At 32.3% G+C, this 23586-nt stretch overlaps 1 protein-coding gene, 1 non-coding gene and 1 pseudogene across 2 annotated transcripts; 2 read left to right on the plus strand and 1 right to left on the minus strand.

Annotated features, from left to right (window-relative positions):
* Positions 1–7397: 7397 nt before the first annotated feature.
* LOC107946559 (probable UDP-arabinopyranose mutase 2) lies at positions 7398–9795 on the plus strand. Its single transcript, XM_016880946.2, has 4 exons — positions 7398–7879; positions 8559–8809; positions 8899–9067; positions 9183–9795. The coding sequence occupies exons 1-4, from the start codon at positions 7553–7555 to the stop codon at positions 9522–9524; spliced, it is 1089 nt and encodes a 362-aa protein (XP_016736435.1). The 5' UTR covers positions 7398–7552; the 3' UTR covers positions 9525–9795.
* Positions 9796–10546: 751 nt separating this feature from the next.
* On the minus strand, positions 10547–10618 carry TRNAD-GUC (transfer RNA aspartic acid (anticodon GUC)). Its single transcript has one exon. It is a non-coding gene; the product is annotated as a tRNA-Asp (tRNA).
* A 5887-nt stretch (positions 10619–16505) lies between these two features.
* LOC121224567 (cytosolic sulfotransferase 16-like) lies at positions 16506–17545 on the plus strand (annotated as a pseudogene).
* Positions 17546–23586: the final 6041 nt, after the last annotated feature.

The raw sequence follows: 23586 nt of genomic DNA on the forward strand, positions 1-23586 counted from the left end.
TAAGAAAATAAGCCATATTCGTATGACTGTTAATTATATTTACAATACTTCAAAGTACAACTTTCAAAACATAATCTAGCCTATACATGCCATAAGTTTAAGTTTAAACATTTCAATACCGAGACAGTAGATAGAGTGATGAACTTGCTGACGATCCCCGAGCTTGAAGCTTGATCTTTAAGTCTATAAAACAGAAAGACATAAACAAACAAAGTAAGCTTTTATAGCTTAGTAAGTATATAGCATATCAAAAATATAAAATTTATTATGAAATTTTTGGTACTCTTAACGAGATCGCAAATACCATATACGTTAACATTTACACATAGTCAAATGCACACATAATTATTAAGACTTAAAACCGAATACATATACTCTATAAACATGAATCACCGAATGCATATATACATATGCTTAACAAATATTATAATCAAATATATACATGTATTTATCACATACATATATCCAAAGTCATATAGGTACTTACCAGGTACATATAATCGAATATATACAAATTTATCAATCACATTTCATATCCCATTATACAAGTATGTATATCAATTATAAACTTTTAACCTAACTCATATTTATGCATATAATAGAATGCATTCTTGTTCAACTTTTACTTATAAACAAATATATATATTCATAATTGCGCATAAGAATACTCATCAATTTCTTATACCAAATGCACAGATATAAATATATATATATACTTTTCAACTACACTTAACAGATATATAGATACATATACATATATATATCAACCACCAATGTCAGATATATGAACAACTTCTTCAAACACATAAATCTGAACAATTCACACAATTTAAACAAATTCACCGGCACTTAGCCTGCTAGGCTTAAAACCTGTTTCAATACACCGGCAATTAGCCTGCTAGACTTAAAGTCCGAAATATTTCACCGGCATCAAGCCTGCTAGACATAAAGTCTGAAATATTTTACTGGCATCAAACCTGCTAGACATAAAGTCTGAATTATTTCATTGGCAATAGATCTGATTGGTACTGAACTTTAACAAAAAAAATCTCAATTCCCAAAAATTGTATCTCATATTTGTATATAGAATCCACATAAAATTCAGTTCAATAATTTATAAACTATATCTTTAAATAACATAGATGTATAAAGTTCAAACATCAATTCCAGCTCAATAATTTAATTATACATCCAAACACATATATATATGCATTAACCTACTACTAATATCATATATTCGATCATCTTTTAATAATCCAACTAATAATTTCATACTTTCAATGCTATTCAAAAACTTTACATGAATATACATACATAATTGAACCTCTCATATATATATATACATATACATACATAATTCATTACAAGAATATATACTTGTATATTAGCATAACCGAACCTCATGTAACCTTGTATATTTGTCATACCTAAATTCACTATAAAATCATATACATGTATGTATACCTGATCATTCGAATATAACATATATATATAATTACCAACTCACATATACAAATATAAGTTACATATCTTAATCAAATCTAAGAGTTTATACATATATATATTTATATACATATATTCGGACCTAATATACATATATATGTATATATCATATATTAAAACCAAGAATTTATACATATACAACATTCATACTTCCACTAAATTCAAAAACTATATATATACACATAAGTATATATATTCGATCATTATGTATATAATTATAAATATATATACATATTCATACAGGTTTATTCATGCTATTACATATATTTTCGAATCTATCATATACATGTATAATTTCTTACCTAATTTCATTACAAGAGATTTTCATATATATACATGCCTATCAGAATCTCACCTTTACTTATATAAAATTTAAACCTATAATTTAACTCATGAACTTATACAAGATTATACTTGTATATTTGAAACTATCAAATACTTATATAAAATTTATACTTATACTTCAAATTATAAACATTTAATTACAGCTCATCAAGTATACAATAGATATACATGTATAAATATTGGTTTAATAACTTACCTCAGACAGTGAAAAATTGAAATCGGACAATTAGTCAACGACTTTGGCTTTTCCCCGATTTAGCTCCGATTTCTTTGGTTCTTGATCTAAACATATTCAAAATGAGCTAGTTTAAATATTATTATATTCAAATTAATCCAAAAACATGTAAATAGGTAAATTACCGTTTTGCCCCTACCATTTACACTTTTTGCAATTTAGTCCATATTGCATAAAACACAAAATACACAAAATTTGTCTACAATATACAAGGGCCGAATATCCCTAGTGTTCATACAAGTCCACATAATTCATTTATTTCACATTTTGGTCCCTCAAAAATTTAATTTCACAAATTAGCCCTAATTACTCAATTTCACCAAAAATTCAAAGACAAAACATGTTAATCTTTCACTTACTTTCATATTTCATCATCAACTATCACAAAGCTCAAGAATTCATCGATGGCATATCACAAAATTAACACCAATTCCAAAAATTAAAACATGGGTCTTGTAATACACAAAGCAACGATCTCAAAAACGTAAAAATTATCAAAAACCGAACAAAGAACTAACCTTAATTTGAGCTCATCAATGGCCGAATATAGCTAGGTTTTACTCTTTTTCTCCTTTTTCAAATTCGGCAAGAAGATGCTGATGAATTTATTTTTCTTTTGTTTTAATTAACCTATATTAACATGTATTTTAATTTATTATTTAAACCTTATTTGAATAAATTATAAAACACATAATACAAGGGAAATGGTCCGCTATCTAATTTATGGGCTAATTGCTTCTTAACTCCTCCCATTTAAAAAGACAACAACAATTGGGTGCTTTTAAATTTAACCCCTAAATTTTATTTTATGCGATTAGCCCTTTTTATCAAATTGAACCCTCGAAAAATTAAAATTTTATACAAAATTTTCACAAATAGTAATTCACTCATTATAAATGCCAAAAATAATTTTAAAGTATTTTTCTAACTCGGATTTGTGGTCCCGAAACTACTTTGTCCGATTAGAGTCAAAATCAGGCTGTTACAAATTCAATTTAGCTTTCATTAGTTAATATCATATACTATCACATTGAGCCATTATTTATCTCATGAATATTTAGTTCATGTTTTCATTTCACATTTTCATATTCAATTCACATTTTCAAATTATATTCCACAATCACGTTTCTTTCAATAGCTCAACTGTTTCATTTCATTCGATTTAACTTTTCATTTAATTACCCTATTAACAGACTCGGGCTTTGGCGGATACGTGGATTCCAACCAAACACACCAGTATGGCATATTGTACCTTAACGGTACATAGTACCTAAACAGTAATCAGTAACGGTAGCAGTAACAGTAATAGTATTCAACACACAAAGTGTCGACTCTGTAATAGTACGGTAACAGTATTCGACACACAAAGTGCCGAATTGGTAACAGTAACGGTAACCGTATTCGAAACACAAAGTGCCGAATCGATAACAGTAACAGTATTCGACACACAAAGTGCCGAATTAGTAACAGTAACAGTAGTCGGCTTATAAATGCCTCATCAGTAAGCCGGCAAAAACCTGTACTCTTCCATGTCCTATGGTATACCAACTATATCTGACTAGCCCGACTAGTTAATAGGATACTTAATTCACTTTTCAGTACAATTTCCATCTTAGTTCAGTATCAATTATAATTCCTTATTTCAATCAGTTTCACAGTATTGCAGTAATTCATTACTTCAATAATTTCACAGTTCAATGTAGTATACATAACAATATTCAGTAACTTCACAATTCAACTCAGTACTCAAAACAATATTCAATATTCCATAATTCAGTTAAGTATCAGTCTCAATTTCAATACCCAATCACAAATTTATCATTTTAATAAACACTTACCTTAAAATACTTACCACACATAATTAGTAAATTAAACACATAATAATGATAATGTTTGAATTTCAGTGATACAAACACATATTTCTTATTCAATTCAGTTCAATACTAACACATATACATATATATTATTCATCACCAAATAACATTCACTTTAATCAAAATTGTGTAGAATATAGTTCATACGAACTTACCAGGTTAATTTGCAGAAATACCAAGATACAGGGGCATTTTAGAAATTTTCTATTTCTCTCGATTTTCTGCCCGATCTTGATCTAAATTAATATTTCATTCAATTTATTAACTTAAATAATAAAACAATTCATTTCATGCAATTTGGTCATTTTTGACATTTTTACAAAATTACCCTAAAAATTTACTTTTATTCAATTTAGTCCCTGAACCTATAACATGTAAATTAGCTATTTCAAAAAAAAACTCATATTAGTTGAATATTCACATATAATTTTCCTCCTCCTCCTCTCCATTCCACATCCTTAATGTGTATAACACATTTAAACAACATTATCCATATTATCACTATTTTTCTGTATGTAAATTTAAGCTATCTGTCTGAGTCTGAGTCACTAATTTATTTATATATCGAGCTAAAGAGCTCCAAATTAAGATCTGTTAATTTTCCCTGAAACTAGACTCTCATATCTTCTTACCATAAAATTTTCAGAATTTTTGGTTCAGAAAATAAGTACAATTTATTCTTTAAAGTTTCCCTTGTTCACTGTTCGACAGTTCTGACCTCTCTTCAGTAAAAAATAATTATTTCATTGTACAGAATTCGAATGATGTCCTCATTTATTTCTCTTGAAAATAGACTCATTAAGGATTTTAAACATATAAATTATAACCCCCAATTATTTTTTTACAATTTTTAATGATTTTTCCAAGTTAGAACAGGGAATTCCAAAATCATTCTGACCCTGTCTCACCCAAATTCAAATATCTCATAATATAAAATTCTTTTGTATACACCGTTTCTTTTATGTGAAAAGATTCATTCAACTTTAATTTCATATATTATTTAGCCTCTAATTCAATTTCCACCATTTTTGGTGATTTTTCAAAGTCACACAACTATTGTTGTCTGAACTGTTTTGTTGCTGAATGTACTCTTTCATAATTTTTCACTTTTTCTCACTTTTCTTTTTATCGATCAAGGTCAATTTCTCGTCTTTCTTGATTTATAACAACACTAACTTTTTTAACACTCATATTATTCAATTTAGTTCAAAAATCACTCTTTGAAAAAAATACATTTTTGCCCCTAAACTTTTCATTAATTCCTATTTCGTCTCTAGGCTTAGAAAATGAAATTCATGTAATTCAATCCACTTTTCAAGCCTAAAAGAAATTCATATATATCTATAACAGTCCATAGATTTCACAAAAATCAAAATTTTCCTTTGAATTTCACAAGTTTACCATTTAGTCCCTAAATCTCAATTTCATCCAAAATCACTTTGTAAAAGTTGTTTATTTACTAACAACCTTTCATTTTCTACCATAAATTTTCAATTTTCAGCATGTTCATCTATGGCACAATTTCCATACCTTGATAACTTTTCAAATAAATTCTCAAAATAGAGAGAACATGTTATCTCGATCTCAAAAATATAAAAATTATTAAAAACGAGGCATGATTACTTACCAATTTATGCCAAGGAAGTCTCTTTTCTCTCTCCTAGGGTTTCCATGTAAATTTTGGGGAATAAGATGATAAAGAAAGATGATATGTTCATGTAATTAATTATCATATTTTAATTTCCCCAAATTCCATTTTAGTCCTTTTCTTTTTCTTAAATTCCATGATGATTCATCCATAAAAATCTACCATATTTTGATTGATAGTCTATTTATCATATAAGGACCTCTAATTTTGAATTGCATAGCTATTTAATCCTTCTAGCTTCTAGAATTCAATTTCTACATTTTATACTTAATTAATCACTAAATCGATAAAATTTTCATATCAGTATTTTCATGCAACCTTTCCTATCATAATGCAACCCATGTCAAAATTTTAAAATAAAATTTTCCTCGTCGGATTTGTGGTCCCGAAACCACTGTTCCAACTAAACTCAAAATCGGGCTGTTACAGGTATGATCTATTTGTATCTAACGTACCAACTCCAAATATTTAAAAAAAAGCGTAAGCCTTTATTTCAAAATACTTTGATATATGAGATGAATTTATTATTTTGATTTCTTACTTGTTTTGTTATTGAATTAAGTTGAGCAGTTTTACATTTACAAACACACAAAAAACAATTTTTGTGGAAAAAACAATTTTTTTATGTTATGACTCTTCCATATATGCCCGCTTTGGTTTGAATGGACATTTTGAAGAAATTTCAATTTAGTTCTGCAATAAAAAAAAAGGGGGGGGAATACTTGGATTGAGTTTTTTTCTTCCCAACGAGAAAGCTTATCACACATTGAAAATATAGGGGTTTAATAGAAATGGTTAAATAAGAATTGAATTAGATTTGATGGCTAAGTGTTCAAGGGTCCTCTCTAGATATTCAAGTTTGAACTCCCTTCCTCTCATTTTATTTTCGACAGCCTAGGGTAAAGTCACACTCAAAATATATATAGTCAATAGTTAAGACTAAACAAAAAATGAGTCTTAAGCTTAATAGTTAAGTGTAAGTTTCCTTTCTTACAGGCCCTAGGTTTGAGCCACTTCTTTCCCTTTCATTTTCTTTTGAATTTTGACGGATTTGGGTAAATTTAAAAGTGTCACCCCTAGGTTTTCAAACCCTAACTATTTAATCATTTTTTCCTCATTTTGATTAGGGTTGCCTCCTTTCAAATTCTAGTAAAATTTCACTTTATCTTCTATTTCTTTTCTTTTTTTTTTCATTTTCTTTACATCATATTTTCATCCTATTGCTGTTGATTATTTTGTTTTCCCGAATCAATCGTCCCATGTTCAATCGTTTCTATACCGATTTTGTAATTTCCATCAATAGCATCCGTATCATTGTCAAAAAAACAATAGACACACCTCGTTTCGATGATTAGATCTTGTATTTCTATAATATTACTATCCGATGTTAATCTTTCGTTTGATTAATCAATATTTTACTGTTCTTGACAAATCCTTGATAATCTTGTTGAAATCTTGACACCAATTATTAATTTGAAATTATTCAAAATATTATTTTTATTAAATTTGTTCTTAAAATTATTCAAAATTAAAACTAAATAGTAAAATTCAATAAAAAAGAGAGTAAAAAGTGAAGTAATAATATTGAAATAAGACTTTAACTACACGATGAAAAGAAAAGAAAAGAAAAGAAAAGATTATATATTGTGGATTTCATTTTAACAAAATAAAATAGATATCAAATCTAAAGCTTAGATTTATTTATTTTAATCTGATGGTTAAAATCATTTTGATTTTTAAAAATTTTCACAATAAATAAAATCGAAATGGTAGGCTGCGTTTTCCTACTAAAGAAAAGTTACCTTAATTTTGTTCGCACGTGCCACCCGTTGTAAATCCTTCTCTTATAAAAACACGGTTCCCCTCTTTCATTCCCCTATCTCAAGCAGTCAAACTCACCCCTCCCTTCCTCTCTGCTTTTACTTTGCTAAGTCCAAGCTTTCGACAATGGCCGAACCCTCTACCATTTCACCAGCTCCCCTCTTGAAAGATGAGCTCGACATAGTCATTCCAACCATTCGGAACTTGGACTTTTTGGAGATGTGGAGGCCCTTTTTCCAGCCTTACCATCTCATCATTGTTCAAGATGGCGATCCTTCCAAAACCATCAAGGTTCCGGAGGGCTTCGACTATGAGCTTTACAATAGGAACGATATCAACAGGATTTTGGGTCCTAAGTCTTCTTGTATCTCTTTCAAGGATTCTGCTTGTCGCTGCTTTGGTTACATGGTTTCCAAGAAGAAGTACATTTATACCATTGATGATGACTGCTTTGTAAGCTAAAATACTTATCTCTTTCCTCCTTTTCAATTTTGGGTTTCGGGTTATAGAATTAAAAAAAATAAAACACAAGTATCTGGTACTTTTGGAGATCTGGGTTTCAGTCAATTCTTGGAATTGGAATTTGGGTTCTTTTGTTTTTACTGTTTTGCATGTGGGTTTTATGTTTTGGCTCTTGATGTGATCTTTTAGTCTTCTGGGCATGCAAGTTTAGATCTTGATGTGATTTGGGAATTTTGAATTTTGTTTAGTATTAAAGTTCAAAAGTTCTTTTTTAATACAATTTAGTGGTATTTCCCCATCTTGATTTGCTATTTGGATCTGCAATTTTTTCCCTGCTTCCCGGCTTTAGCATGTAACATGTGTTTATCTGTGTTTCCTGGTATATTTTCTATAGTTATCTGCTTTTACTTGTTAGGCTTTCGAGATAGTCATCCTACATTTACTCATTAACTAATGTTGAGCCGTTGTTCATTCAATGGTGATGTAAATCTTAGTAGCCTTTCTTAACAATTTCTTAGTCTTTTGCTGTTTTGTTATGTTTGTCTGTAAATTTTGAAATGTAGGTCGATTTTCAATGAGATCTGACCATGAAGTGTTGTGCTTTTCTGGTATTCTATACTCCATCTTGCGATGTATGTAAATCTGAAGTTCGAGGCTGCTTGTGTTACAGGTTGCGAAAGATCCATCCGGCAAAGACATTAACGCACTGGAGCAGCACATAAAGAACCTTCTTTGTCCATCTACTCCGTTTTTCTTCAACACTCTCTATGACCCGTACCGAGCTGGTGCAGATTTCGTTCGTGGGTACCCATTCAGTCTCCGCGAAGGTGTTCCCACTGCCGTTTCTCATGGCCTCTGGCTCAACATCCCGGATTATGATGCACCAACTCAGCTTGTCAAGCCTCTTGAGAGAAACACCAGGTGTGTGTGTATATATATAAACTTCACATTTTGTCTGACGTGTGTACTCGTACAAATGAAGACTAAATCCAATGTCTAATTTCTACCAGGTACGTTGATGCTATTATGACAATACCGAAGGGAACCCTCTTTCCCATGTGTGGTATGAATCTGGCATTCAACCGTGAATTGATCGGCCCTGCTATGTACTTTGGACTCATGGGTGATGGTCAGCCTATTGGTCGATACGATGATATGTGGGCTGGCTGGTGTACCAAGGTATCTCATCATTCTTGCCATCACCTACTGATTTGTTGCTGTTACACTTGTCTGTAGCTTCATGTAAGTTTCCTCTTACACTGCAACTGCTAATAGCCTGTCGGTTCACATTCAGGTCATATGTGATCACCTCGGACTGGGAGTGAAGACAGGATTGCCTTACATTTGGCACAGCAAAGCGAGCAACCCGTTTGTGAATCTTAGGAAAGAATACAAAGGAATTTACTGGCAAGAAGAGTTGATCCCGTTCTTCCAGTCTGTTACCCTTCCTAAGGACTGCACCTCGGTTCAGAAATGCTACATCGAAATCTCCAAGCAGGTCAAGGCAAAACTAGGCAAGGTAGATGACTACTTCAACAAGCTGGCTGATGCTATGGTGACCTGGATCGAAGCATGGGATGAGCTGAATCCATCTGGTGCAAAATCCGCCGAGCTGTCCAATGGTGCTTCGAAGTAGGCTTGTTCAGTAAGCAGCTAACATATTGTTTAGCAGCCCCAGGCTTGTTTGGGGATCACCGACACTTGCCAAAGCTCCATTGCTTGGAGTGCTTATTTTGCAGGTTGGAGGAGGATGGGCACATTGTTATTTTATCATATTATTACCGAGTTTAGAACAATAAAAAATGGATGGCTTTATGGCTTCTTATGTATTTGGCACTAGAAATTGATGGCTTATATCTTAAATTATTTTTATTTATACAATGATTGGGATTGTTTCTTTTTGAAAAGTTGTTGTTATTGATTTCGATTTCTAATTTGTGGAATATCAACGATTCGGATTTTAAGATATTTATTGTATGATTTCTAAAACATGATATACGCATAGTTACCAAAGTACGTGGATGTTTCCGCCAAATACTCATACAAACGGTCTTTGTGCCGGCAGATAGATCTTGGATCTGTGACAAAGCTGTAATTTTATTGTCGGTATTGGGCAGTGGAGTCCCATGTGATGTGATCCCAAATCCAATAATCCGACCTTGTTTCCTTGTATTAGAGCAATGCATGGACATTGACATTCCAGCGAAGCATCATTAGGTTTCCACGAAAAGGAAAAAAACATCAGACAAAACTGTCATCTTCTTGTTCTTGGGAACATCCAGCTCATTTTGGGATTTTGGTTTGGTCCCACCCTCTCCCTCCTAACTTCATTATTTATCTCTTATTTAATTTTTCATTTTTTTGGTATATCGTATTTGGATGATCTGTTTATATTATAGGCTTCGTATATAATCATTGAGAATCCAAAGTTTAGCTGCCTCAATGTGTTCTAAAAGAGAATCAAAAACTGATTTTTTCATTTTTTTTTATTATGTTAAGAATATTAATTTAATAATAAAATGTTAGTCATGGTTAAACCAAAAGCCCGTAAATGCGGTTAATGATTACATAAAAAAGACCTCCAAAATTCAATTTCACCGACAAAATCTCTACTGGAATGGGGCCACGCCCATAAGGATTTCTGTAAAAAGACTATAACGCCGTTGCCGGGGATCGAACCCGGGTCACCCGCGTGACAGGCGGGAATACTCACCACTATACTACAACGACCTTGCTCATGATGTCGGTTGTTTTACATTTTCTACGATCTGTTGTTTGTTGCACTTTCCTTCTCATAGATTGTTGACCACTTCTGTACGTATTGCTATCATCTTTTATTTTTGGGTAAGTTAACACTTCATTCACTTGACCTCATTTATAGCTATATTCTAATAATTTCCTTACCATGGAAAAATATATTGAACCAAAATCCTTTTTTCTTTATTCAATTTTATAGCTTAATTTTCTTTGAAATGATTTAAATCCAAAACCTTAATGGAAAAGTTCTCTGATCTCCATTCACCATCATTGGATGGTTGCTTGACTCCGATATGTTCATATTCTTAGCAAGACTTTTTCCTTGACCTTTGTAATATCCGCGTTTTAACTCGGGGTTAGGTACAGTGATGGATTGGATTAAAAATTAGTATAAAATTTTTGAAATATAATAAATAAGATTTTTGAGTATTAAATTAGGAAGTATATAGATCCAATAAGAAATTAGAAAAAAAAAAGAGACTCTTTAGATAGGAAATTTTAAAATAGACACCATTGATTTAGTTGAAAGAATAAAAAAATTGTTGTGACCAAAGTAGGAAAAATATTAAGTTAGGAGATATATAATTGTAGAGGAAAGGAAGAAATGATTAAAAAGAAATTTAACCAAAGTGTTGTATGAGTCATACTAGGAAATATGAAAGATGAGGAACGACAAAGTGGTAATTAACCAAGTAGATATTTATTAGGTGTAATGATATGGGTAAAAGTAAAAAGATGATGGCTTAAGGACTTAGTAGCAATTTGACCATTTTAATTAAAAAGGTAAGATATTTTAGTGGAATGGTGTAGAAAGTGGGAGAAAAGATGAAAATATATATAATCTTTTCACAAGCCAAACGTCACCTCTTTCCCCCAAGTTTTATCCAACTTTTCTTTTAATTCCCTTCATGTCCTTCCACCATTATTCAACCATCCAAGTTTCAAACTTTCATTTTTCTTTGAAATTTCCTTAGTTAAAGTAAGAAATGATGAAATTATCATACCATACATGTTTATTTTTATTAAATAGTATAGGAAAGTCACTTGATTGTGGTTTTTTAACATATAAATGTTATATGTTTTATATGAAATTGAAGAGAAAGAAAAGAAAGGAGATGACCTAATTGAAGAAAAAGGGAAAGAGAAGGTTAAGGAGTGAAGGAAGAAGAAAATACATTATCTCAACCTTTTTGTTGTAAGTACTACAAGATTTTTAAATTATTTTTATTTAAATGCTTATATTGTAGTATGAAATTACTTAGAATAGAAATGTAAAATATATATTTGAATTTGTAAATAGATAAAAAAAAGATTAGATTATGAAATTATGAAATTTGTAAAGAAAATTATTGGTGGAGAATATGAAATGGTATATTGTTTGAACACTAAGTAATGATGTTGTGGTAAAAAGTATATGTATGAAAAAGGTGTGATATTTGTGATATGTGAAATGGGGACTAAATTGTAGATGATGGAGAAATGAGAAATCTTTTTTGAAATATTTATGTAAAGTATTTAAATGTATGAAATTCAGCTTTAATGCCCAAGTAGACGGAATTTAAAACTACTAAGATATTAGTGGCATGCCATTAAGGGACCTTAGCGCGGTCTCCGATTATTAGCACATTAGTGCTCTCTGTTTAGCACATTTGTGCTCTATGTATAGCACTTTAGTGCTCTCTATTCAATAGTGCATAATAATGCACCTCTGTATTTGTTCCGTATATCCGGTGTGTTCTATAAAGTCTACTTTGGGCTAAGAATATGAGTTGTGAACAAAAGTGAATCACCAATGTGTTGAGGTAAGTTTGATAACTTACAAAAGGTATAAGTTAAATTTTATTAAAGTAAGGTATAGTTGAAGAAACTTGTATGTGTGTAAATATGTATTAATTGAATAAGTTTAAAATATTTTGTTATGATTCATTTACCTATTTATTCTTGTAGTGCTTACTAAGCCTTCACTGGCTTAACGCGTAAGAACAGTTAGACTCGAAGAGGTAGAGTTGGGTTAGGAGATCTCTCATCTCATCACATCCTCAAGAGCTTCAAGAGTAGGTATCATATTTTGAATTAAAATGGCATGTACATAGGTAGACCAAATGTGGTCCCATGTGTTAGGGACTAAAATACAAACTCTTGAAACTCTATCTATTTTGATTTTACTTGAAGTATTTTAATTCTATATGAAATGAATTATTGAAACTATAAGTATGTTTGCAAATGTGGTTTGCTAATATGATGATTATGATTGATTTGGAGTAGTTTTAAGTAATTTTAATATATTTTGAATTGGTCTTAAGTGTTGAGAAGAATATATTTATATATATTGCAGGGGTTTTAGTGAACTTTTAAACTGATTTTTACCAAATTTTACCCAAGGGTATAGGTATCGATACCTAGGTTATGAAATACAAAATTTCCAAAATAGAATGTGATTTTGGTATTGTTTTTGTCATTGGTATCGATATTTTTTTCCCCTGTTTTGAGTAGAAACAATGTTAAAATCATTTCCAAACATAATCTAGCATCCAATAATGACCCCACACGTTTATATTAATAATTTTTTAGTTAAATAAGTTACAATACTATGTATAAATGCTTAAATTAAATAGTTTCTAGCCAAAACTATTTTGGCACCAAATATAATAGTCTTATACCGGGTTTGTACGTTCGGACCAGGTATAAGGGTGTTACAACCTTGGATTAAGCCTGGATCTTCTAGAAGTCTCCAATAATGCCTACATGAATTTAGTATGTTTGTATTCTTTTTTGTTGTACTTAGGTTCTCTTTGCTTTTGTAGGTCATGTTTGGGGCTTAAAACAATAGACTTTCTTATTATTATTATTATTTTCTTTTTTGGCATTTTTGTTTGGTTTTATTGTGGTAGTGGTGATATTTAGTTGTTGGTTTTGGGTAACGGTGTGTGAATATCTTGATTGCAAATTTTTTTGGGTTACGATTTTAGCCGAAGGGAAACAGTGAGTGGATGAAGTATGAAGGGTTGCTGAGTTGGTTAGTTAGAGGCGAGGCATGAGATTGATAATGACTTTGCTAGGGTTTGGGGCTTGAGCTATTGTTGATATTGTTTAGATTATGAGGCTAGGGAGTAATGGTGTAAATATTGAGTAACAAAAATGTAAACTTACTAATAATTTAGTAATCAACTTGTAACTTTCTGAAATTGAGTAACTAAAAATATATTAATTTTAGCAAGCTTAGGAAAATGTTTCCTCCGATTGAAGGGTTAGAGAATAATTATGAATAAAAATATTTATTAACAAAACATGACATTGCAATTATTTGAAGAGGAAACACAATATTGCTAAACTAACATTATAACATGATTGAATTAAGGAAAAGATTAATTAAAGACATGATTAGAAAGGCACCACATTGGGGAAATTAGAGTAATACTACCCAATTTAGTTGTTAACTTGTTGGCGGTACTTGGAGCGCATCACGCACTCAATTAAACAAAATATTTATACAAAACTATATAATTTTAGCATGTGGGGTTTGATTTCAATTATTAAATATTAAATTATGGTACATGAGTTAAAATAATCTTGTAACAAATAGATATGTGATTGACATAATATTTATTTTTGTATTATTAAGTTAATACTTTGTTTAAAAATTAATTATTTTGTCCTAATCTTATCACATATTTGATATAATCAATTGAATTTGTTTCTTCAAATATTGAATATTTTTCAAATTTGTAAAATATTTTAATATTTTTTATTTAATTATTGATAATCCATAAAACAAAACTCTACCATCATTTAATTATTCCTAAAATTTCAAAATTTAAAACGAATTTAATTTTAATGTTGTTGGAATCAAATTAGATTAATCGATTTAATCTATTTATAAAATATTGAATTTTGAGAATCACTGTTCAGCTGATAAATATCAGCGAAATGATTAACATGAAAATTAAATAAAATATAACATAAATAAATCTAGGGGAAAAAAACTTAAAATTGTGGAACAAACTTTGATAATATATTTTTAATTAGTTAACTTTGGATTTTGATGTTTAATTAGTTTTGGATTTTGTTAATGTATTTATTATTTGAAATGATTTTAATTAATTGAACAATATTGGATTTTGTATGAATCTTGACTCAGTTTAAAGATTAGTTATCTTGTTTACTTGAATTTATATTGTTAATGTTTATTTTAGTAAACCATTCATTGAACGTAATACTCATTCAATGGAATGACTATTACTTACTCTCTCGTAATAGCTATTTTTTTTGTGATACCAAAGAATAGCTATTCCATGCAACTTTCAATAACAAAACAAAATTAATTTCTAGATTAGTCCTTTAAAAATTGGACTCAGAAAATATAAAAATAATTATATTAAGAGTGTTATTAAATTATATTTAATAATAATCCTATTATATTTAATCACAACAAAAATAATCATCTACTTAAAATAATTCTGAGTATCACGGGTGTGATTTTTTGAAGGAACATTTTTTAAATTATTTAATTAAAAAAAGTAAAATTTAATTAATTATTTTTTTGAAATTATTTTTTTTTCAAGTAATACTGTTTTTTTTGGCACAATAATAATTTTAGTATTCAATTTTTATGTTTTCTGTTAATTTATCACCGATTATATATAAAATGAAAATGGAACTCTTTTTAAAAATTTTAAATTTCTAAATCAAAAATAGATATAATGAGAGAAAATAAGGAAAAAATATTTTTAAACCCTCTAAATTTTTTTATGTATTATTTGTATAGAAATACCCGACACTTTATTCTTTAAAAAAACATAGAGAAAATAAAAAAAATTAAGTAAATTTATTGCTTCCCTGTTTTTACCTTTTCTATTTTTTGACGTTTTGTTATAAGAAAAAAAATTCAGAATATAATTTGTTTTTGAAGAATAATTTAAATGAATTAAAATTTTGAATTGCGTTTGGAAAAAAAATTTTGTGGTATATTTTGTATTTTGTAGTTAAAAAAGGGCATCAAAGTTAATTTTATAAGTCATTGTAATATTAGTTCTAAATGTTCTGCAGAGGCATGAAACTCGACCTGAAGATATGACTAATTTGATTTCGAGAAATATTGAGGAAGCATGTAATGATCAATTTTTTTTGTTATGATTTCAATTTGTTATTAGATTCTATTGAATGATAATTTCTTTATTTTTCATACATATTAGTTCTTCAACTACAACATATTCGAGATTTTATTTTTCTAGAATTTTTATATAGAATTTTCTATTTTAAAAATAATTTTGAGTTTTCTTAATTTTTTTTATATAGAATCAGAATTAAAATGACAAAAAAATATAAAAGAGGAATGATCAAATTATTATTCTACCAATTAAAAAATGCCACTTAATAGCTAGGTGATTAAAAAAAGAACAATTTTGAAAATACTAGTGCTCAAATTATATTTTTTTTAATTAAGTGACCAAAACAAAAATTTAAGCATAGTTTAATGACTACTAGTGTAATTTATCCATATTTATAATTGTAAAATTTTTCAAAAACACTACTATATGAGACGTTTGAGTTATATAATTCAATTTGAATCGGAGGCTATTTTTTAAAATTAAAAAAATTATAAATAAAATAATTATGAAAAATCTATATGACAATTAAGAGAGAATCTCTAGACAAGTTTGTTGCTAATTATGGTTTGATATATTTGTTTTCTTCACTTGTATGGTAATAAGATTCTGTGTCATATTTAAATAAATTAAACATTTTTGAAAAAGCTCTTCTGCAGACAAGACTTAACCCGCCATACCTAACAATCTGTTTCATATTTTTTAAAAGGCTATTTATAGAGCCATAAAGCTAATTACACCGCACCCATTTCATCATGGAATCCTCCTTCGATTCCCAACCCAATTCCACCGAGAAAGAAAACGGAGACCTGTTTTCAAAATCATTCCAAGATATAATATCGACTCTCCCCAAAGGAAATTCCTGGGGCTTTCCCGACCATTTTTTACAGTACCACGGGTTTTGGCACAGCTCGGTTTTCCTACAAGGAATCTTGTCAGCTCAACAACAGTTCCAGGCTCAACCTGCTATATCATCCTTTGTAGCGCCCCTAAAACCGGCACAACCTGGTTGAAGTCCCTCACTTATGCCACCATCACAAGAACTTCATACGATGATTCTACCAGCCCTTTGCTTTCCAAGATGCCTCATGATGTTGTGCCTTTCATGGAGCTTGATCATGCCCATTTTTCCACTCATCGACATCTTGGAATCCCTGTTTTGGCTACTCATATGCCTTACTCTGCCTTACCCAAATCAGTAATTGATTCCGGTTGTAAAATTGTTTACATATGCAGGGACCCCAAGGATTCATTTGTTTCATTGTATCTCTTCCTTTCCAAGTACCAGAAATCCCAAAATATGCAGACCTTTAATCTTGAAGAAGCGTTTGAGCAGTTTTGCCAAGGTGTATGTTGGTACGGACCTTATTGGGACCATGTTTTGGAGTTCTGGACAGCAAGTTTGGAACATCCGGATAAGATTTTGTTCTTGAAATATGAAGAAATGAGGGATGATACTATTTTGTATGTTCAAAGATTGGCTGAGTTTATTGGTTGCCCTTTCTCATCCGAGGAAGAGGAAAAAGGAGTGCCTGAAAAGATTGTAAAAATGTGTAGTTTCGAGAACTTAAGTAACTTGGAAGTGAACAAAAATGGGAAACATCGTGTAGGAGGGGCGGAAAACGCGAATTATTTTCGGAAAGGGAAGGTTGGGGATTGGGAAAATTGGTTGATGTTAAGAGTAATGCAGTTGTAACTGCATGCAAAAAGTAGCTAGTTTGTTAAAAGCTGGTGTTAGTTAAATAGCAGTTACTTTGCTTACGTCAGTTAGACTTCACTTGTATAAATGCATGCACGTATCAATTTTGAAAGTAATGAAAAACAATAATTCTCTTCTTGATCTTTTATTTCTTTCTGTGTTAGTTTCTATTTGCTTTAACATGGTATCAGATTAAGGCTTCTCCTGGGTCAGCTTTCTCGTCTATCCGCTGTGCTACTCTTTTGTTTTTGTTGTCATGGATTGTGCTGCGGCTGATGGTGTAGTCGACAATAGGTTATTTTCTACAAAGAAGATTAGTATTCTTCTTGATGATAATACCTATTTGCTGTGGAGGCAACAGGTTCTCTTGGCACTAAAAGCGCATAAGCTTCAAGGGTTCTTGGACTCACAGCAAACTCCTGTCCAGTTTATTGCAGGTGACAATGGTGGTCTTCGGGAAAATCCAGAATTTGAGCGGTATGAACAGCAAGACAGTGCGCTTGCATCGTGGTTGCTATCTTCGATTAATCCAACTGTTCTTCCTCATCTCATTGGTATGGACACCAGTGCTAAAATCTGGGATGCTATTATTGCTTTATATGGTACGCAAACAACCTCCAAATTAATGTTTCATCGAAGATCTTTGCACTCCCAACGCAAAGGTGACTTGAGTATGAAAGAGTTCTTGATGAAGGTTAAGAGTTGTTGTGATGCTTTGGCTAGTTATGGTGAAGCTATCAGTGAGCGCGAGCATGTTACAGCAATCTTGAATGGTCTTTCTGCTGAATATGAATCTGTAATTTCTATTGTTGCAGCAAGTCAAGTTCCTTACACAGTTCAAGGAGTCACGTCCATGCTTCTTGATACTGAAAATCGGCAACAGGTTGTGATCTCTGATGTTTCTAGCTCAGCCAACATGGTGTCTCATCAGAATTCAGAAATAACTATTGTTGACAATAGTTCTGTACCTGCTTACAAATCATCAACTAGTTCTCGGTGCCGTGGTCGAGGGCGTTTCTCTGGCTCAAAGATTCAATGTCAGCTATGTGGAAAGCCTGGGCATCTAGTCGACCGCTGCTACCATCGGTTTGACTCCACTTACAAAAGTAGTAACTATCGGCCTCCTCCTCAAGCAAACGTTTGTATGGTCAACTCCATTCCCACTACAATACCGTGGTCATCACCTCCTCAACAAAATATGCAGTGGTTTCCACCAGGTTGGTGTTTTCCAATTCCCTCTCCATCTACCTGGCCTAACCCGTGTATTGGTAGCCCATCTCAACAGGTCAGCATGCCTTCCTCTGGCGTAGCACAATCTCAGGCTTATGTGGCTACTCCTGAAACAGTGGCTGATAACTCCTGGTACCCAGACTCAGGTGCCACACATCATCTTACAAATTCAATTACTTCTCTTAGTGACAGTGACTCACACAAAGGACCAGGTAAAGTGTTTGTTGGCAATGGTTCTGCTCTTCCTGTTCTGGCTACAGGGCAGTCATCACTAATTACTCGATCTCGACCATTGTATATGAGATCCTTGTTGCTTGTGCCTAGTATTACTAAAAATCTTTTATCTGTGTCAAAGTTTGCTAAAGATAACAGGGTGATGTTTGAGTTTTTTCCCACTCAGTGTCAGGTCCGTGATTTGCAGACTAGAGAGGTTCTCCTGAAGGGTTCTGTGCATCATGGCTTGTACAGACTTCATCTCAACAAACTTCCTCAAAGTGGACTGTCTTCAAAACATGCTCAATGTCTTACAGTTAGCAAAATGCTCCCTTTAAATGTTTGGCACTCTCGGCTAGGGCACCCCTGTCGTGCTATTCTTACAAAAGCTCTTTCACATTGTAATATTCAGTTTACTGATAATAAAAAGCTTGTTGAGTGTGTTGCTTGTCATATGGGTAAAGAGCATAAACTCCCTTTTTCCAAGTCAACTACAACATACAGCTCTCCTTTACAGTTGATCGTTGCTGATGTTTGGGGGCCAGCTCCAATTGTCTCTAATGGTTTTCGTTACTACGTTGCCTTCACTGATGCCTATTCTCGTTATACATGGCTTTACTTCTTGAAGAGCAAGTCAGAGGTTGCTACTGTTTTTCCTCAGTTCCATCGTCAAGCTGAACGAGTTCTTGGAGCAAAGCTACATGTTTTACAAACGGATGGGGGTGGAGAGTTTCAGGCATTAAAGCCCTATCTAGCTCAGCAAGGGATTGTCCAGCGTCTCTCTTGTCCATACACTTCTGTACAGAATGGCCTTGTTGAGCGCAAACACAGACAGGTGGTTGAAACAGGTCTGTCCATGCTTGCTCATGCTACCATGCCTTTAAAATTTTGGAATGAAGCTTTTTGCAGCGCAGTCTTCCTGATCAACAGGTTACCCTCTCAGCCTTTGGGAAATATATCACCTTATGAGAAGCTATTTAAAACAAAGCCAGACTATGCATTCCTTCGAATTTTTGGTTGCCTGTGCTTCCCAAATCTTAGACCATTTAACAAAGTCAAACTCCAGTTTCGGTCTTCACCCTGTGTGTTCCTAGGTTACTCATCATTGCATAAAGGCTACAAATGCCAGGACACAACTGGAAAAATTTATGTAACACGTCATGTCACATTTTATGAGCACATTTTCCCATATAAAGTTTTTTCTCCATCACTTGTCTCGTCTAACCCAGTGTCTCAGTCTAGTGCAAAATTTCTGGTCCTACCTCTTAAACAAATATCTCATGCTACCCCACCTACCACCACTTCTTTTCATAATCAACCTACACCACCTAGTCCCTCACCTACATCACCTCTTTCCTTGTCTGACCATCAAGCTGTACAACAACAACCTAACCCCACTATTTCACCGAATTCACTTTCACCTCATACGTTAACACCTATCACCCCTACGTCAGCCACCTCATCAATGTCACCTACACCTCAAACATTACAAGCTTCTCATTCAAATTCCCTCAACATACATCCCATGGTTACCAGAAGCAAAGTTGGAACTTTCAAACCAAAGGTTTTTATGAGTACAGTCCAATGCTCTTCAGCAGAGGTTCCTTCTGATATTCACACTGCAATGACATCTCCAGACTGGCAAACAGCTGTTCGTGATGAATTACAAGCATTGACTCGTAATAACACTTGGACACTCTGCTCACTACCAAGTAATCGGAAGGCAGTCGGATGCAAGTGGCTGTTTAAGATAAAGAAAAAGGCTGATGGATCAGTGGACAGATACAAAGCTCGGCTGGTAGCAAAAGGCTTCTCTCAACATGCAGGATTTGATTTCCGTGACACGTTTAGTCCGGTGGTTCGAGCCTCCACTATTCGCACGGTTCTTGCTCTTGCTGTTATAAATGGGTGGTCGTTAAGGCAAGTTGACATTAATAATGCCTTTCTCAATGGAGAACTGACTGAAGAGTTGTACATGGAGCAACCCCCTGGTTTTGAAGTATGTGATTCCTCGGGTCAGAAGCTCGTTTGTAAGTTGCACAAAGCTCTCTATGGTCTGCGACAAGCACCCCGTGCATGGTTCCAAACTCTTAAACAGTACCTTGTTGATCAGCTTGGTTTTCAAGCATCCAAGGCTGACTCCTCCTTGTTTATTCGTGAATCTGATGGAAAGAAACTTCTGCTCATGGTCTATGTTGATGACATTGTTCTCACAGGTAGTTCTGATCAAGAAATGGCAGATGTCATACTTCACCTTCATAGCAAATTTGCTCTCAAGGATATGGGAGAGCTCAATTTCTTTCTGGGAATTGATGTTCAGCACACTAAACAGGGAATTCTACTCAGTCAGAAGAAGTATATTATTGACTTACTTAAAAAAACTGGGCTAATCGAGGCCACCCCCACACCAACACCTATGGTAAGCAATCCAAAGTTAGCCGCTTCAGTTGATAGTCCTCCATTGGTAGATGTTCACTTGTACAGAAATGTTGTAGGGATGCTACAATATGTGTGTATAACACGGCCGGATCTGTCGTTTAGTGTCAATAAACTCAGCCAGTTCATGAATGCTCCAAGAGAAGCTCATTGGAGAGCACTAAAACGGGTTCTGAGATACCTAGCTGGTACCATAGATCATGGTTTGTTTCTAACACCCAGTCAACTCAAACTAGTATGCTACTCTGATGCAGACTGGGCATCATCCATTGAGGATCGACGGTCAACCTCCGGGTATGTTGTGTTCTTAGGCTCAAATCCTGCTGTTTGGTGTTCAAAGAAGCAGCCAGTTGTGTCAAGATCTTCTGCTGAAGCAGAATATCGTAGTCTCGCAAATTGCGTTTCTGAGCTCTTATGGCTTCAACAATTGTTGGCTGAAATAGGCATTTTTCCATCCAAAGTGCCAGTTGTGTGGTGCGACAATTCCTCTGCAGTCTCTGTGGCTGAGAATCCCACGCATCATGCTAGAATGAAGCATGTTGAAATCGATCACCATTTTGTCAGGGAAAAAATCCTTGCAGGTCACTTACAAGTCAATTTTGTGCCATCTGATCAACAAATTGCAGATGTTCTAACTAAACCAATTACTCCTAAGATGTTTTCTACGTTTCGATATGCTCTTAGGGTCTTGTCGCCTGATGAACTTAAAAATCAGAAATCGACTGACTAGGGGAATGTTAAGAGTAATGCAGTTGTAACTGCATGCAAAAAGTAGCTAGTTTGTTAAAAGCTGGTGTTAGTTAAATAGCAGTTACTTTGCTTACATCAGTTAGACTTCACTTGTATAAATGCATGCACGTATCAATTTTGAAAGCAATGAAAAACAATAATTCTCTTCTTGATCTTTTATTTCTTTCTGTGTTAGTTTCTATTTGCTTTAACAGTTGACACCTGAAATGGCTGCACGGTTGGACCAGATAACAATGCAGAAATTGAGCGGTTCAGGATTAACTCTTTAATTCAATGTTGAAGAACTGGTTTAGAGTTGGTGTGTGTTTGTCTACCCTTTGAATAAGGATTAGTTAAAGCTTGTATTGTAGTTCGGTGGAACATGTTTGATCTATGATTGTCTTTGTGCAACAGCTGTTAAGTTTGTCTCAGTGAAAAAGAGCAATAAAATCCTAACATTTCATGCTAACGATAACAACTATAATCAACGATATTGAATGTTGATTGAGTTCAACTAAACATATCGTCGGTCAATTCCATGTTCTTGGGGCTAATTTACATGATAAATTTTAACTACTAATTCAAGTCTTATTAAAATATATAATATTGAACTTGAGGAGTAATATGTTATAATAAATTATTCACCCCCGATCGGTACCGGCATATTGCCAGTGTAGAAGAATACGAGTTTGAGTGCGTTGAAGAGTATTATCCTCCCATTTAAGGGTTGGGGAAGGGTTATAGATTTAAACATGTGGTTTGACTAGTTTAATCATCGGTCCAGTTTTGAAAATTTTGCTTAAAGTATATTTAATCTTCAAATTTTTACTTTATAATTTTTATAACCAACCCAATGCGAAACATGAATGGACTATACTAGTAATGTAAGAAATTAGAGTGAAATAGCAAAGAGTAATTGGATGAAGAAAAAAAATGTTGTTTAATAAATTGAAAATTAAGTGATGAAAATTTAAATATTAAACTATTAAATATTAAATTGAAGTTATAAAATATATTTGATATATTATTTAAAATTAGATTTAAAGAATCATGTTAAAAGAAATTATATGGTATTTCATTGAAATTATTTTTGAAAAATGAAATCTTGTAATTGATTAGAGTTTGAAGTGTTCCAAGAAATATGAGTGTGTGTTCTATAATATTTCATGTTCTCCATAAAACATAAAATTTAAATGAATTATAATATTGGAAATTTGACAACATAGGTAAGTATATCTTTTATAAAAATGAAGCACAAGGGTCATGTTATTCTTCCCAATTTAAAGTCAAAGTTCGGATAAAAATAGTATGTTCAAAACATGAATTTCAACCCCAAAAAAATCCCTTTAAAATATATTAATTAGTTTATGTTTAAAATTTTATTAACATATGTAATTAATAGTTATTAAATAAATAATTATATTTTAAAAATAAAAAGTAATATAAGTGTGCCTAAATAGATTTGGATTAGTCATTACAAGTATAGAAGAGTTTGGGCAAATTTTGAGATCTATATTTTAAGTTAGACC

This window comes from Gossypium hirsutum, chromosome D12 (assembly GCF_007990345.1).
Source record: "Gossypium hirsutum isolate 1008001.06 chromosome D12, Gossypium_hirsutum_v2.1, whole genome shotgun sequence".
NCBI lineage: Eukaryota > Viridiplantae > Streptophyta > Magnoliopsida > Malvales > Malvaceae > Gossypium > Gossypium hirsutum.

What these genes read in the sequence shown, in the direction of transcription:
- LOC107946559 (XM_016880946.2), top strand. Translation starts at nt 7,553, where the DNA reads ATGGCCGAACCCTCTACCATTTCACCAGCTCCCCTCTTGAAAGATGAG. An exon ending in CCATTGATGATGACTGCTTT is followed by an intron (nt 7,880 to 8,558) that starts GTAAGCTAAAAT and finishes CTTGTGTTACAG; the next exon opens with GTTGCGAAAGATCCATCCGG. An exon ending in GGGCTGGCTGGTGTACCAAG is followed by an intron (nt 9,068 to 9,182) that starts GTATCTCATCAT and finishes GTTCACATTCAG; the next exon opens with GTCATATGTGATCACCTCGG.